The 14,186-nt window shown below is 53.5% G+C and overlaps 1 protein-coding gene across 1 annotated transcript; it reads right to left on the reverse strand.

The window, feature by feature from the left end:
• Positions 1–448: 448 nt before the first annotated feature.
• LOC111153726 (interleukin 10 receptor subunit alpha) lies at positions 449–12,982 on the reverse strand. Its single transcript, XM_022512908.1, has 7 exons — positions 12,849–12,982; positions 10,706–10,826; positions 9,948–10,132; positions 8,887–9,056; positions 7,895–8,045; positions 6,401–6,522; positions 449–3,127 (listed from the first exon to the last, which is right to left on the reverse strand). The coding sequence occupies exons 1-7, from the start codon at positions 12,913–12,915 to the stop codon at positions 2,219–2,221; spliced, it is 1,725 nt and encodes a 574-aa protein (XP_022368616.1). The 5' UTR covers positions 12,916–12,982; the 3' UTR covers positions 449–2,218.
• Positions 12,983–14,186: the final 1,204 nt, after the last annotated feature.

Genomic DNA, 14,186 nt, shown 5'->3' on the forward strand with positions numbered 1-14,186 from the left:
TGGAGACTCTGGCTGGGGCCCTGAGTGTGCTTCATTCAGAGGGCTGAGCTTGGGGAGAGACTCAAACCCACGTGTGGCTTTTCGTGGAAGGAGCAGGCTTGCTCTCAGAAGCAAATGCAGATGGCTTCCGCACTTATGAGAAGCACCCCGTGACACCCCTCCACGTCGAGGGGAGCAAGTGGTGAGGCTCCAGGCAGGTCTGATCTCTTTTCCAACGGGTCAGATGCCACACTCAAAACACTATGTTCTGCATTTCCTTTTCAGCCTTCAGAAAGAAACTCCCAGTCCCTTCCATACTTCAGGTTAGTGTGAGAACGCCTACCTGTGTCATTCTGACTGGAGCTGAGTCTTTGTTCCTGCTAAAGCGACATGACACATCTAACTCGTTATCAACCCCAGTTATCAACAATGAGGCTTCCACCAGCCACCGTGTCATCAGAAAGTTGACTGGTTTCACAGGATTCCTGAGGTCCTGACAATTTATTGAAGTAAAAAACATACATTGCTGACTTACAGAGCCTGTCTTGCAAGGCACATTCACACCCACCACCTCGGTGAGCCCCGCACCCGTGTCCGTTGCACACTTCAGGTGTGGCTTTCTAGTTTTACAGATGAAGAAACCGAGGCTCTTCAGTTTACAGATGAGGAGATGCTGGAAACCGTGGAGTCAGAACGAGAACCTCCAGGTTCTTGAGATACCCAGAATCCTTGCACTGGACCATGCTGCTGCTTCAATAAATACGTGAACAAAATAAATAAACCTTTCAAGAGAACCCTGAGGAACTCTCCCTCGAGCTCAAGTTTTGAGAGTGATTTCAGTTATCAGAGGGGCACATCAGAGCCTCTGGGTATGATGTGGTGGGGGAGTCAGGGGTGCGTCTGGGTGGATTCCCTGAGCTAGAGTGTCCCTTCTCAGAATGCCACAGAAAAGTGCAGGGCTGAGGGGTGACCCGGGTTGGGGGGGGGCAGGCAGACCCCAGGCTGTCACTCGCTGCCCCCGAGCTTTCTTGCCCAGGCACTGTAAACTGGCTTTTAAGATAGAACCCAACCCGGACTGTGGGGAGGCAGAGCCCATACCTGTCCCCTTCACGGGCCCAGGGCCAGGTGGTCCTCTTAGCATGGACTTCTGCTAAATCTGTTAACCCCCAGCATGTGAACAAAGCCGCTGTGTGCACATATGGGTTCTGCGGTCCACTTCCTCCCAGCCCGGGGTCACACCAGGCTGGATACGTCAGGCCTGACGCCAGCTTGGTTACCATCCAGCATGGAGGGCCGACTGGACACTGAGTCATTATTCCACACGTGTTATCAGAGGTTAAGAGGGCCTCTGAGAAGGGGCTGGCCCAAGCTCACACAGCTGGATGCTGAGAGAGCAGGGGTCGGAGCCCAGTGCTGTGTCCTGTGGGTCTGTAGCTCAATGCTTGCAGTAAACACAAGCACAGGTCCCAACCCTGACCCTCTGGGGCGGGCGAGCTGTTGCCCATGCCGAGACCACCTGAAGGGTTGAGTTTTGCCCAATACAAAGAGCCATGATTTCTCTGGTACCGTCAGCAGGATGGTGGGGGCATCAGGGTGGAGGGAGTGAGTGGCTTGGCCTCGGGGGCTTCATCCCCCCATCCCCGGTGGCTCCATAATTGGGGTTGGCAGACTGACTGACTGACCAGGACAGATACATCCTAAGATCTTCCATGACAGGCCCCCTGCCTGGGGGGGCTGCCAGCTGGGAAGCTTCTCCATGTGATCATTCCAGGCTGACCAGCTCGGACCATCCAGAGATCAGACTTGGTCTCTGCTCTTTCTTTGTCCTCCTAGAAATGACCCCTGCAGGGAAGCGCCCACATTCCAGCCCTGGCCCTTGGCTGTTCTGAAGCCAAGGCTTGAGTCCGAACTGACTTCAACTTGGGCCTCCCCACAATTCCAGAAAACCCTGTGACTCCCTTCAGCAAATACTCTGTCACAGCTCAGGAAGAGCACCAATGAGCGGGGAGATTTCCGCCCTGTCCTTCCAGGCTCTGCCAGAGCCTTTGGAGCCCTCCTGCAGCATGTGCCAACGCCACCCATACAGCCTGCAGGAGTTTAGCAAGAGAGTCTCTCTCTGCCCTGGGCCCTTTCGCCAGCCCTGCTGGGCCTGGCGAGGGCTGGTCCCCCCACCCCGGGCTTGCAGAAGAGTGCCCGCGTTGGCCTCCTGCATCTGACCCTCGGGGGCCCTTGGCCTGAGTCACTCACTGGAGTGGAGGCTGGAGATCAGTGGCAGGGTGACCAGGTTTGAGTCAAAGCTGCCCAGGAGACCGACTGGGGCTGCCACACTATCCAGATGGGCAAGATCATGGGCCAAGGTCCAGTCAGATGCTCCTAGGTCAGCACAGCTGGTCATGCCCAGGAGTGACCACTGCTCAGTTGGGTGGTCCCACTGTCCAGTTGAGGTCCCTGAGGGAGTGACAGTCATTCCTGGGTCCTGTTTCAAATAGCCCTTGGCCAGCACTGGTGGAGGCCAGCCTGCCTCGGCATCCAGGCATGTCCTGAGCCTGGGGCCAAGGCTGTCTGTTGCGGAGGACTCTTCCTCCAGGCAGCCTGTCTTGGCTGCTTTCTCCTCTGTGCATCTGGTCTGCTTTAGATAGCCCCGGAAAGCCACTGAGGCTGGGTCTTCTTCTCCAGGCCCCTCAGGCCCAAGGGGATTGTTGGAGCCACCCTGCCCATCTCCAGGCTGCCCCTCAGAGTTCTGGACGAGGCCAATGCCACTGTCATCTTGGCCCTCGCTGCTGTCCCCCACCTGCCGCTCCCAGCTGGGGCCAGTGCCAGGACTCAGGCTGGGCTCCTGCAAGCAGATCCCGCTGTCCGTGCTGCTGCTGCTGCCGCCACTGCTGTTCTCCAGCTCTGGGGGCGCCCCCTTGCCTACGGTCCCTCCAGCTTGGGGGTGGGAGGAAGGGAGGAGGAACTGGGGTTCTTCATTCTGCAGGGATGGCTTGCCACTGCCAAAGCCACTGTCCGTGCTGCCATGCAGTTCCGAGTTCTTCAGCTCTGGGGACACTTTGGGGAAGGCCTCCTCGTCCAGGGGATTGACGGCGTCCTGAGGCTCAGGGTAGGGAAGCTGGCTGATGAAGCTGGAGGGCTGGGGCTTCTCAAAGACCTGGACAGGACAGGGCAGAGTGAGAGAAGCGAGGGTTACCTGTGGGAACCCACTCCAGGGGCCAGGAGGCGGGCTCGAGAAGGTTCTGCTCTAACCGAGAGGCGCATGGAGCCACTTGCACTTTTTATTTCACTTCAGAATCTACCTTTCCTCTGAGTGTGATTCTCAGTCTGGCTCAGGCCTGTGTGCTTGCAGCCCAGGTGGAATGGCAAGCAGAACGGGAGCCGGCCCGGGAACGGAGAATGTTCTCAGCCCCAGCAGCAGTCCTTTCCAAACCTGAGAGCAAGCCAGACTCATCTAGATAGATTTAGAAGTGTGTTTCAAACTTTTTTTTTTTTTAACTGATCCCAAATAAGAAATGTGTTACATAATAGCCTGTTTATAGATAACCCACAAATTGAAAGCAGTTTCACAAAATACTTCTCATTACTACCTGGGTACTGTGACTTACACTACTACTCTCTTCTGTTCTACTCCTGTTCTAGTCTGTCCTACTCTGTCCTATCCCATCTCCTCCATTATCCTCACTTGTCCATTTCATTTTTTAAGTTCTCCACCCACCAAGTTGTGACTTGCACAAAGATAGGGTGGCTGTCACACGGGGCAATGTAATGAGCACAGAATTAGCAGTGGGGGAGGACCTGTTCCTCACAACCTGCCCGGAGTCCCAGGGAAAGTCACTTAATCCCTCTCCCCCTTGCTGTTCCATCTCAGCCACACTGGGGTTCTCTCTGCTCTGGAATGCCTCAGCTCAGTGCTCTCAGGGCCTTTGCACATGCTTTGCCCTGTGGCAGGAACTCTTCTCTCAGCACTTTCTGGCTGTGTCGTCCTATCAGTTGAGTCTCAGCTCAGATGTTCCTCCCCAGAGAGGTCATCCTGATCATCCTGGCTAAAGCAGTGCTCCGACATGCTCGACATTCACCTAGTTTACTTCTTCCTAGCACTTGGTTCCTGAAATTCTTTTAAAATTTATTTTTGGTCTCCCATCACAACCTGCTGTCTAGCTACATTTCCCCCTCACACCCAGCAGAATATAGGCTCTTGGAGGAAAGGAGCTGTCTAGTTTTGTCTGCCACTCTGTTCCTGGAGCTTAAACTAAGCTGGCTCTCATAAGGTTTGTTGACTGACTTACTAACTCACTGAGACACACCTATCCTTACTCCCTTTGTAAGTCTGGACTCAAATGCAACTCTTACTGGTTAAGTTCCTAGGAACATCACACAGGTTGATGATTAAGGATGTCAGACTGCATGGTTCAAATCCCAGCTCTGTCTTACATCAACTGTGTTGCCTTGGCTGAATTATTTGCCCTCACTGTGCTTTAGTTCCTCACCTATAAAACAGAAATAGTGACGGTACCTGCCTCCTCATGTTGTAGTGAATGCGTGGCAAGCGCTTAGAATAGTGCCTGGTGCAGAGAAAGCACTCGGTCAGTATTGGGTGAACTGAATTTGACTCTTCAGTCTCTAAGGAGAGATTCGAACCTCAGAGAAGTGAGATGACTCACACAAGGTCACAGCAGCAAAGAGCAAACCTATAATTTGTAGTCCACTGTCCTGATCTGAAATCCCTGTCTGGCCAAAGATCAGATCCAAACAGCTCATGGCTGGGAATAAGCATACGAGAGTGAAAGTACTCTGTGCACTCGAAGTTGTTCATGAAGTTAGCAATGATGGCCAGCACTAGATGAAGGCAGCGGGGCTGCATTTGTCTTGAGGAGGAAAACATTCTCCAGGAGAGCTCACTTCTGTGATCCAAATGGCACAGAGGGACAAACACCCAGAGGCTGGTCTCCTTTGGCATTTTGTACCTGTGCCTCTTTCCCGGGCTTGCATTAGAAGTAATAGACTCCATGCTGGCTGCCCTACTGGGCTGTAATCAGGCCCCTTGGGGACCAGGGGCCACAAGAATCAGCTTCTTCCTGGACCACATTTGGCCTGTCCTTGGCGCTCAGTAACTGTAGCTCAATGGCCACTTCAATGATCTCATCCTAGATGCTCTTCCAGCTGCCCAGCGAGGAATCCCTGCTCCAGTTGCCAGGACCACCCCTCCCCCACCCCTTTGCTTTCTCATCCCTCCCTGAGGGCAGGCCCTGTACCGACTCCAGGCCTTGCATATAGAACAGACTCAGGGTGCTTTTAAGCCGATGCATGGCCCATGCATCCATGTCTGTGGATTGGAATCTCCCGGGAGCACAGAGAAGGGACAATGAATTATATACTTCAGTTAGGCACATTTTAATCCTGTAAGGCTGTAGGGGCTGCCTGTTCCCACTCTCCTCATTCTACCACTCTACCCAGGGCACTGGAGCTAGGAACATAGTCCTTTGCTGCCTGGATAAAGACCCTAATTAGGCCCGCATTCCCACTTCTCAGAGTTCTTACTCAACATAATTCCAGAGGGTCTTTGTCTCCTTATTTTTCCTAGAAATCCTGGGATCCCTCAGAGTGGGGAGTGCCCTCCCAGCTGTGGCCTTTCCTGGGGCCCCCTGCCTCCCTGATGGAGCCGGTCCTTCCTAGCAGAGCCTGTGGCCCTCACAGTGATGCCCGCTGTGGGGATGAGGCGGCAGCCTTTGGAGCGACTTGAGTCCTAGTCGGGATAGGCGGAGGTTTGGAACTGCTGCTGCATGCTGTGAGCTGCATTCTGGGGGCTGGCTTAGCCCAAGTGCAGCAGCTGCAGGCACTGTGTGGCAAGAGGAAGTGCTCTGGGAGGGGAGCGGAGAGCCTGGCCACCTCCACGACCCCAGCTCCTTGGCAGTACCCCCCACTCCGCTTTCTGCCACTCGCAGCAGCCCAGGGCTGGGCTTCCAGTCCCGTGTTCTTCCTCTTCTGGTGCGCAAATCCTCACCAGCTGGTAGGGGTGGGAAAGAATGGGCTCTTCCTGAGTTTTCCTGACTCTATGGCTCCCGTGCCTGTAACAATTGCTCCATGCCTCAGTTTCCTTCCTTGCAGAATGAGGCTAATAACCCCACCTGCCTCAGAGGTAGGAATGCACAGGGGTGGGCCCATGGCCTGTTGTTAGTAAATAATTACAAAATGACATGTAGAGGGTTGGGACTACTCAGTATGTGCCTTATTGGGGGCCTCTTAGAAGGCAGTGTTCCTAGCACTGGGCTTTGCATTTAAGCCTTCCCTCTGTCCCCATGGTCCTCGCTGAAGGGGCCTCCTGTTACTGTCAGGGCTGAGGGAAGGGACTGTCTGGGAGGGAGCCCCCTGTCTGCTGGACTCCTGGCATGGCTAAGAGGGATGGGCCAGTGGCCGCCCCAAGACTCACCAGGACGGTGGGCAGCTTCCTCCGGCGCCTCACGTACAGATGGAGGGCCAGGCAGTAGGCCAGGGTTCCGCACAGCAGCGGGACGAAGGTGAAGAAGATGCTGAGGTTGGTCGCGGTGAAATCTGCAGGCCCAGAGGGATGTGTTTGTGGCCTGGCTCCTGGGAGTCCATGGCTACTCTCAGGAGCCACTCAGTCCATGGCCCAGGTGATCTCTCCTAGGCCACAACCAGATGCTTCTGGATCCTTGGAAATCCCTGCCTGGCCTTCCAACCTCTGTTCTGAAGGGATTTCCTCACTAGACACACTGACTGTGCTTCTAGCCCTGCACACAGTTCACACCACAGCATGTGGAATGGGTCAGGGGGCGGGATGGACAGCAGGTAAGAATGGAGGCCTGGCTCCAATCCCAGCTCCACCACTGACTCAGCCTCTCTGAGCCGCAGTTTTCCCGTCTATAAAATGGGAACGATAATAGTGCCTACCACACGATAGTGAAGTACACAGCACTGATCATCCATCACCTCGCTTAACTTATGTCACTTGATCCCTATAACAACCTTAGGAAATGAATACTATTACCATCCCCATACAGAATGGGATCTGGGACCCAGAGAGTTTAAGTCACTTACCCAAGGTCACTTACCACGTAGTGGTAAAGATGAGATCTGAAGCCAGACCTAGACACAAAACTTTTTCCTCTACCAGTGAGTGAATGTTAAAAAAGTTCTTAAGGCTGCCTGACACAGGGATGATGCCTTAACTCCGCTTATGTGAGAGTGAGGCTAAATGACAATGAACTTGTGAGTGTCCTTTGTGACTCGAAATGCATGGTAGAAATACAGAGAGTCACTCTGGTCTTTGCTGGGCCTTGCCCACACTGGCCTGGCATGACTGGTTGGGCATATGCTTCCTTGAGTTGCTATTTACAGCTTCCTCTGGGCATGCCCTGTCTCCCCAGCCAGACTGTAAGATCTTCAGGGACAGGACCATGGCTTTCACACCCCAGGTCCTCTCTCCTCCCCTGTCCCTCCCCCTCCCCTGTCTCAGCACCTGTGGAGAGCCTGGCTTTAGCACCTCTGGCAGGGGTCAGCTCAGTTCCAATGATGAGGGGGATAAGGAGAAGGCTATCTGTGCCCGGCCCCAAGAAAGGACAGCGGAGGAATGTGACAAACAGGAACTACTACAGCTGACAGAGCAGGTCTGGACGGGGGGTGCGGGTGAGGGGTTCTTGGGAAGCACAGCATGCTCAAGCAGAACACCATCTCCAGCAGAATCAGGAGACCTGGCTCTGCTGCCATGCCCTAGAAAGTTGTTTGGACCCACGGAGCCTCAGTTCTCACATCTCTGAAATGGGGATAATAGGCGCTTTCTCATAGGGTTGTGCAGGAGAGTGCCCCTGGCATGGGTGGCCCTCAACTGATGCTTTTCAGATCATGTGAGGCTCTTCGTGCCTCCCCTCCCTGCCCCAGACTGCAGGCCCGACCACAGACTCACACTGCCGGGTGAGCACGATGCACTCCTCCTTGGACCATAGCCCCTTGTTCAGTCGGGAGCTCAGAGATGGCTTCACCTTGACACAGAACTCTCCCAGTTCTCCAGGAGGTGAGAGGCTGAAGTTTTCATGTTTCACCTTCACCTTTGTGAACTGAAACAAAAACAACATAACAATAAACAAAATACCCTTGATTCATGGACCATGGTAGCTGAGAGCAGGGGACCTGTCAGAGATGCTCCAGGATACCCCCTTTGGCGTCCTTTCCCTGACATGACCAACCCGCTCTTATCAACACAGCCCAGAATCTCTGATTAACATGACTGATTTTTTTTAAAGATTTTATTTTATTTATTTGTCAGAGAGAGAGAGTGAGAGTGAGCACAGGCAGACAGAGTGGCAGAGGGAGGAGCAGGCTCCCCGTGGAGCAAGGAGCCCGATGCGGGACTCGATCCCAGGACGCTGGAATCATGACCTGAGCCGAAGGCAGCCGCTTAACCAACTGAGCCATCCAGGCGTCCCAACATGACTGATTTTGTACAAAAAGAGAGAAGGACCATTTCATAGATGCTGAGGATCTTCCTAGAAGGGGCTGGAATCAGATGGTGGGAAGAGGATGGTTCTGGCAGATTCCAGATCTCCCACTTAGGGGGGTGTCCATGACAATTACGTAAACTCTTGGCACCTCATTTCCCCATTTATAAAATGGAATGAAATATCCACCTGTGAGGGGATCAGGAATAATAGCTATTAAATGTCTTGTGTGGTGCCTGATATTCGTGGGCAATGTTTTCCCTGCTGCCTATGCAAGAGCATAGGTTTGAGGGCTGAGGTCATCTCAGCAACCCCTCTGCCCCATGCCTTCCCTCCCTACTCTGCCAGCCAAGTTCCCCAGGGGTGCACAAAAGGTGCTACCAGCCCCGGTGACAGGGAGACCCAGGGAGCCCACTGCGTTACAAATACAGGTGTCCTGTGGCCCTAGGGAGGCCTGTACCGTGTAGTTCCCCGGCACCTTGCGGATCTGAATCTCATATTCGCGGAAGTGTGGGAAGATGCTTTCATAGGTGTCGTCTGCAGGGGCTGTCCTGGGCCTGGGGGGCTGGATCTTCCCGAGGATGACACCGTTGTGCACCTCTAGCTTCACACTGCCAACCGTCAGAGTCACTGGTGGGGAAGCAAAACGATGAGGCCTGCAAGCTGGGGAGGGCCGGGGTGTCCCACCCATGCCTGGCCTCGAGGGTCAGGCTTTACCCACCCTAAAACCTGGGCCACCATTTTCCAGCCTGGCAGCACATAAGGACACCCTGGGGAGAACCTTATAAATACAGATGCCCTGGGTCCATTCAAGACATAGTGAACTTGAATTTTTGAAGCTGGGCCGTGGATACTTTGATTTTGAAACACATTCCTTAGGTGATGTTTCTGTAGCCAGCTGGCAGTGGCCTGCAAGGCAGGCGCTTGGGAGCCAAAGACCTTGAAGACCATTGGTTGTGACTCTGAATTTTGCAGAGCGGGCTCTCCACACACACATATAGAACATGGTCAATTCCAATTCATAGAATGGAAAAATCCCATCAAGTCTCTTTTTTTCTCTTATGTCTGCTGAGAGAGACCCCCAAACCTTCTTTAGTAACATCTCCCTGCTTCAAAGCCTCCCAACCTGATCCCTGGGAGTTCGGCCTTAAGGGACTGAGGACTGGATCCAGTTCTGTCCACTGTTTGCTGCCTTGTGCTGAGTGCTTAGGGATTCACTTCCTCTTCCAGAACCCTGCAAGTACACAGGTCTGGCCTTTGTGACTCAGCTCCTCCAACTCACCCCAAGACTTCTCTTCTATAGGATAAACAACTCCAGTTCCCTTTTAAATCTTGAACCACTTGGCTATTTTCATCTAAATCTTCTCAAAAGTCCTGACTAGTTGTTTGGGCAAACTAGGTCCTCGGCCGGGAAGCCTGGCTGGATGGCGAGCTACGGGAACAGAGGCACATTCTAGACCAGAGTTTCTGGCAGGAAGGAACCCCCAAAGCCAGCTTCTAGGCACAGGGGAGGAAAAGCACCTTCATCCACAGAGAAGCGGGTGTTGGTGCAGGTCCAGTTGGAGTACTGGTTTCCATCCACTGTGCGGACTTTGGCTCGGTAGCCATTGTTGTGGTACAGGTCCAGGGTCACCATAGTGAGGTCACAGAATGACACTTGGGTCTGGCTGCAGCTGGGGATGGAATTCCAGAGTTCTTGCCCGTACCTGGGGAGAGACAAGGCAGGGCACTGGTAGAGAAAGTTGTGTTCATACCTACCTCTTTTAAGAGGAAAGCAAGGGGCTCAGGGAGCGAGCTCCCATGAAATATTTTCTCTGGTCCTGGGCATCTGCAAGAGGATCTCTCTTGGTTCTGGGACCTCGTACCAGCTTCTCTTAGACTGGAATATCTAACATCTCCCAACTCCTCCAGGAAGACTTGCTACCCACTGCAGTACAGCCTGATTTTTCAGGCTTTCTCCCAATTACATTTGCAGTCCCTTAGGGTTTCCTTGTTTTCCAATTATATTATGGATGCAATTCCTGTTTTTCCAATCAAATGGGAAAAACTTCAGGGTAAAAGAAATACTTTTGCTTTCTTATGCTAGAGCTCTCAGCACACTGCTCAACACATATGGGGCTCCATCAGTCCTTGTCAACCGATGGATATATGCCAGGATCCTTCCTGGTGTCACTTCAATAATGAGACAGATATGTCTTCCCATGCTAGGGAAGTGGAAGGGGATGGGTGCGTCCCCCCGCACCCACCTCCCTCCTTTCTCCATCCTCCCCTTTCCGTACCTCAGAAGTTCTACTTCATAGTAGGTGCTGTTTGATGGTTTCGGGATGGGAGTCCAGTGGAGGACATGGGAGAAAAATTCTGCTTCAAACCACACAGATGGCGGCCTAGGCAGTTCTGTCCCTGGCGAGAAGGGTGTCAGTATCAGAGCTTGCAGAGCCTTCCCCCAGTGATGACAATAATGGTGATGGTGGCCATCATCCTACCAGCTTCCATTTATTGACTACTTTACTCTGGGCTCTCTGCTAAGTACTTTACATATGTTGTTTCAGTTAATTCTCACAACCAGCCCTACAAGATAGGCAGTTATGACCCCAACTTTACTGGAGAAGAAATGGAGGCTCAAAAAGCTTGAGTGACTTGCCCAAGGCCAGTGGAGCTAATAAGGGGCAGGGTGAATCCACATGTGTCTGATTGCAGAGCTAGTGTTGTATCCATAGATCGCTGTCTGTGATCAGAAGCAGAGGTGGTAGCTAAGAAGAGCCAAGCGGAGTCTGATGTATCTCCAGAGAGAAGGCATGGGCTGAGGTATGTCTGTCTGCTATGAGCTCTCATCTCAGATGAGCTAGTCCCTGTCCTTGCTCCAGCCTCATCCCAAGGCTGGCCCCCATCCCCAGCCTTGGTCCCCAGCCTTGGTCCCCACCCTGTCCGTAGCCCTGGCTCCAGCCCAGGGCCTCCTCTCTGGAGTTCTTGGGGATACACAGATATCCTGCTTGTTGGCATCTGTTTCTCTTCACAGATCTCTTGGGCAACCCCAAGCTGAATGCTTGCTCCATTCCCCTTTATCTAGAAGTGCTATAGGCTGGGTGAGGACAGACAGAATGAAGCAGGTCTGATTCTAGACTGTGCTGATCACATTTCCACACAGAGCCAGCACCCTTGGCTCTGTGGTAAGATACTAAATACCACTGTCTAACTCCATCTCCTGCCCTCTGGCCCCCTATTCACCATGGGGCACCCCAACTTCAGGAGCCTCTAACATTTGCTAGTGTGACTTGGGCAAATTACTTAACCTCACTGAACCTCTCATTTGTAAGAATGTAATAAATACACCTACTCTAAGAGTCTTGCCAATCAAGTGCAATGAGGTAGGTCAAGGCCATTAGCCAGTCTGTTACTCTTCTCTCCTCCTCCATCCCTTCATATCTCTTGATCTGCCAGCCACTCTCAGGCTTCCTTTGTTCTCTAACTTCTCACCATCTCTCTAGTAACAGCTTCTTCTAGAATTATCATTCACACTTAGAAAGTACATCTCCCCTGTCCCTTGCTTTCTTTCTTACAATATCTTTGATCCTTAAGGCTGTGTTTCAATTTCAAAACGTTAGATGGAAAGTGAGAAATGCACTGGGACTTTGTGGTGTTGGGGCTGCATATCCCCGAGTCAGCTCTCGATCATGTGAATGGCTGACTGCAGGTTTTACTTTGTATTTTGGTGTAGACACAGTTTCAGTCCCTGTTCTCCCTGGCGCCGCTCTCCGTGCCTCCGCCTCCCTGTCCCAGCATTGTCTCTCCAGGCTTTACTCTTCTCCCTTGCAGAAACTTTCCAGGATAGCTGCCTGGGTTAGAAGACTGAGCTAAGGGGTAGGAGGAGGGAGAAGGAGGCAGGTGGCAGTGGGAGCATATCTGGGGCTAAAGAAGGAGCAGGGATGATCGATTGGATGGAGCAACAGGTGATAGTAGGGGGCAAGACTTGGGATGAGAGGGGATGGCATGGGAAAGAAATAGATTTAGTGGAGGGCTAGGGAAAGGTGGAGTCAGATGGGGGATCAAAGTCATTCCCCAGAGGGGAAAGCATTCTTACCAGTTGAACTACAACAACAACAAAAGGCCAGGACTAAGTTTCTGACTCGCTTGGAGGTGGATGGAAGATAAACTGGGGGCGCGTGGGTGGGTGTCACTGAACTTCTCTATCCAACTCCCGCCCCATCAATTTCTTGCTCTTCCACTTCCACATTGGGGAGCCTGAGACTCAGGCTTGAGGGAACCAGGGAGCTTCTGGTAGACAACGGACCCCCTCCCCGCTCCCCGAAAGGACAGCCAGACGGGGTTCTCCGCGGAACGCACAACTTTAACTTAGGGGCGACGCAGAGCCGGAGTGGGGTGTGGACGAGCACCCAGCCCCGCCGGGCTGGCCGCGATCCTTACCGTGCGCGCAGGAGCCGAGGCACAGGCTGAGAAGCACCGCCAGTAGCACTACCAGGTGCGGCAGCATCCTGGGAACGCGGCATCCTCCGGGGCCTGAACCGAAGCCGGAGCAGGACCCAGACTGCCCGCCTCCAGCCGCGGCTGCGCGGCTCTGCCTCTGAAAGCTGGGACTTGCGGCCAGTCCCGCCTACGCCCCATGAGGCTGACGTCAGAGGGGCGGGGCCCCGGAACTCCTCGCCCTCGAGGCTGAGCATCCGTCCGGTTGCGGGTCGGGGCCGGGTTCCCACCGCGGAGCACTAGCCACCTCCGGGGATGGGGAGGATGCAGGGGCCGCGGGGCAGTGGTGGGGGCGGGGGGAGAACACCCGGCTGTCCCGGGCCGGGGGCGGGGCTCTGATCAGCCCTTCTCTCCCGGCTTCTAAGCCCCGGCCCCCCCACCCCCCGCCCCAGATCTAGTCAAAGGGGCCTGCGCTGCCCGGAAGGGCCGGCGGTCATGCAGAAGGTGGGGTGAGGGTGTCAGAGCTGATTTTGCCGGACGAATAGGGTTGGGATTGGAGCTGTGGCCAAAGACGGCCGCTTGCTCGAGTTGGGGAAGGAGATTGTCCCAGCCGCTCAGGGAACATTGCTAGGACACACGTGTGACTCTTGGTGTTGCCCTAATACCTGGTGTAGGGCTCCGAGCCAAACCAACGGTAGAATAGGCAGTCCCCTCCCTGACTTAACAGTTTTGGAGGGTGCCCACAATCTCCCTCAGCTCCTTTTGGTTTCCCTTGCTTGCCTGAAATCTCACGTTTAGAGCTTTTTTTTTTTTTTTCTTTTTTCTTTTTTTTTTTTCTTTTTCGGCTGGGTAATAGCATTCTTAGAAAACCGGGTAGCCCAGCATTGGTTGGTTACTCACGCTTCGGTATCACTTGATTCATTGGAGATTTCACTCCAGGTACACCGAAGATGTGGGAGCTCGGGAGACAAGTTCTGTCCGCTTCACTTTGGGTGCGCCGTGACACCTGCCTCAAGAGTGTGTGCGAGTCTTGAGGAGGGGGTCCAATTCAGGTCTGAGGGTCTACTTTAGGAAGACCTCACTTTTTGATGATGAGTGAAGGTCAGGCATGCCCCAGCTGCATGGATAGTGGAGAGTGGTGTACTTCAGCCCACAGGATACAGGGTCATTTGGAGCCACCCTAAGGGGACAACTCTTGTTACCGCAGTCTCAATCAGCTGGGAGAAAGAGTTCCAGGGGTTTTAATGTGTGAGAATGTTTTTTGCACTCTCTGTTGCTCAGCTGAAAGATCAAGAGTGTGACCAATTGCTCAGAGGTATCCAGGCATGACCCAAGGGGTGG

This window comes from Enhydra lutris, unplaced genomic scaffold, assembly GCF_002288905.1.
Source record: "Enhydra lutris kenyoni isolate GAN:26980312 unplaced genomic scaffold, ASM228890v2 scaffoldscaffold34, whole genome shotgun sequence".
In the NCBI taxonomy this organism is placed as follows: domain Eukaryota; kingdom Metazoa; phylum Chordata; class Mammalia; order Carnivora; family Mustelidae; genus Enhydra; species Enhydra lutris.

What these genes read in the sequence shown, in the direction of transcription:
- LOC111153726 (XM_022512908.1), bottom strand. Translation starts at nt 12,915, where the DNA reads ATGCTGCCGCACCTGGTAGTGCTACTGGCGGTGCTTCTCAGCCTGTGC. An exon ending in CCTCGGCTCCTGCGCGCACG is followed by an intron (nt 10,827 to 12,848) that starts GTAAGGATCGCG and finishes CCTTCTCGCCAG; the next exon opens with GGACAGAACTGCCTAGGCCG. An exon ending in TATGAAGTAGAACTTCTGAG is followed by an intron (nt 10,133 to 10,705) that starts GTACGGAAAGGG and finishes GTCTCTCCCCAG; the next exon opens with GTACGGGCAAGAACTCTGGA.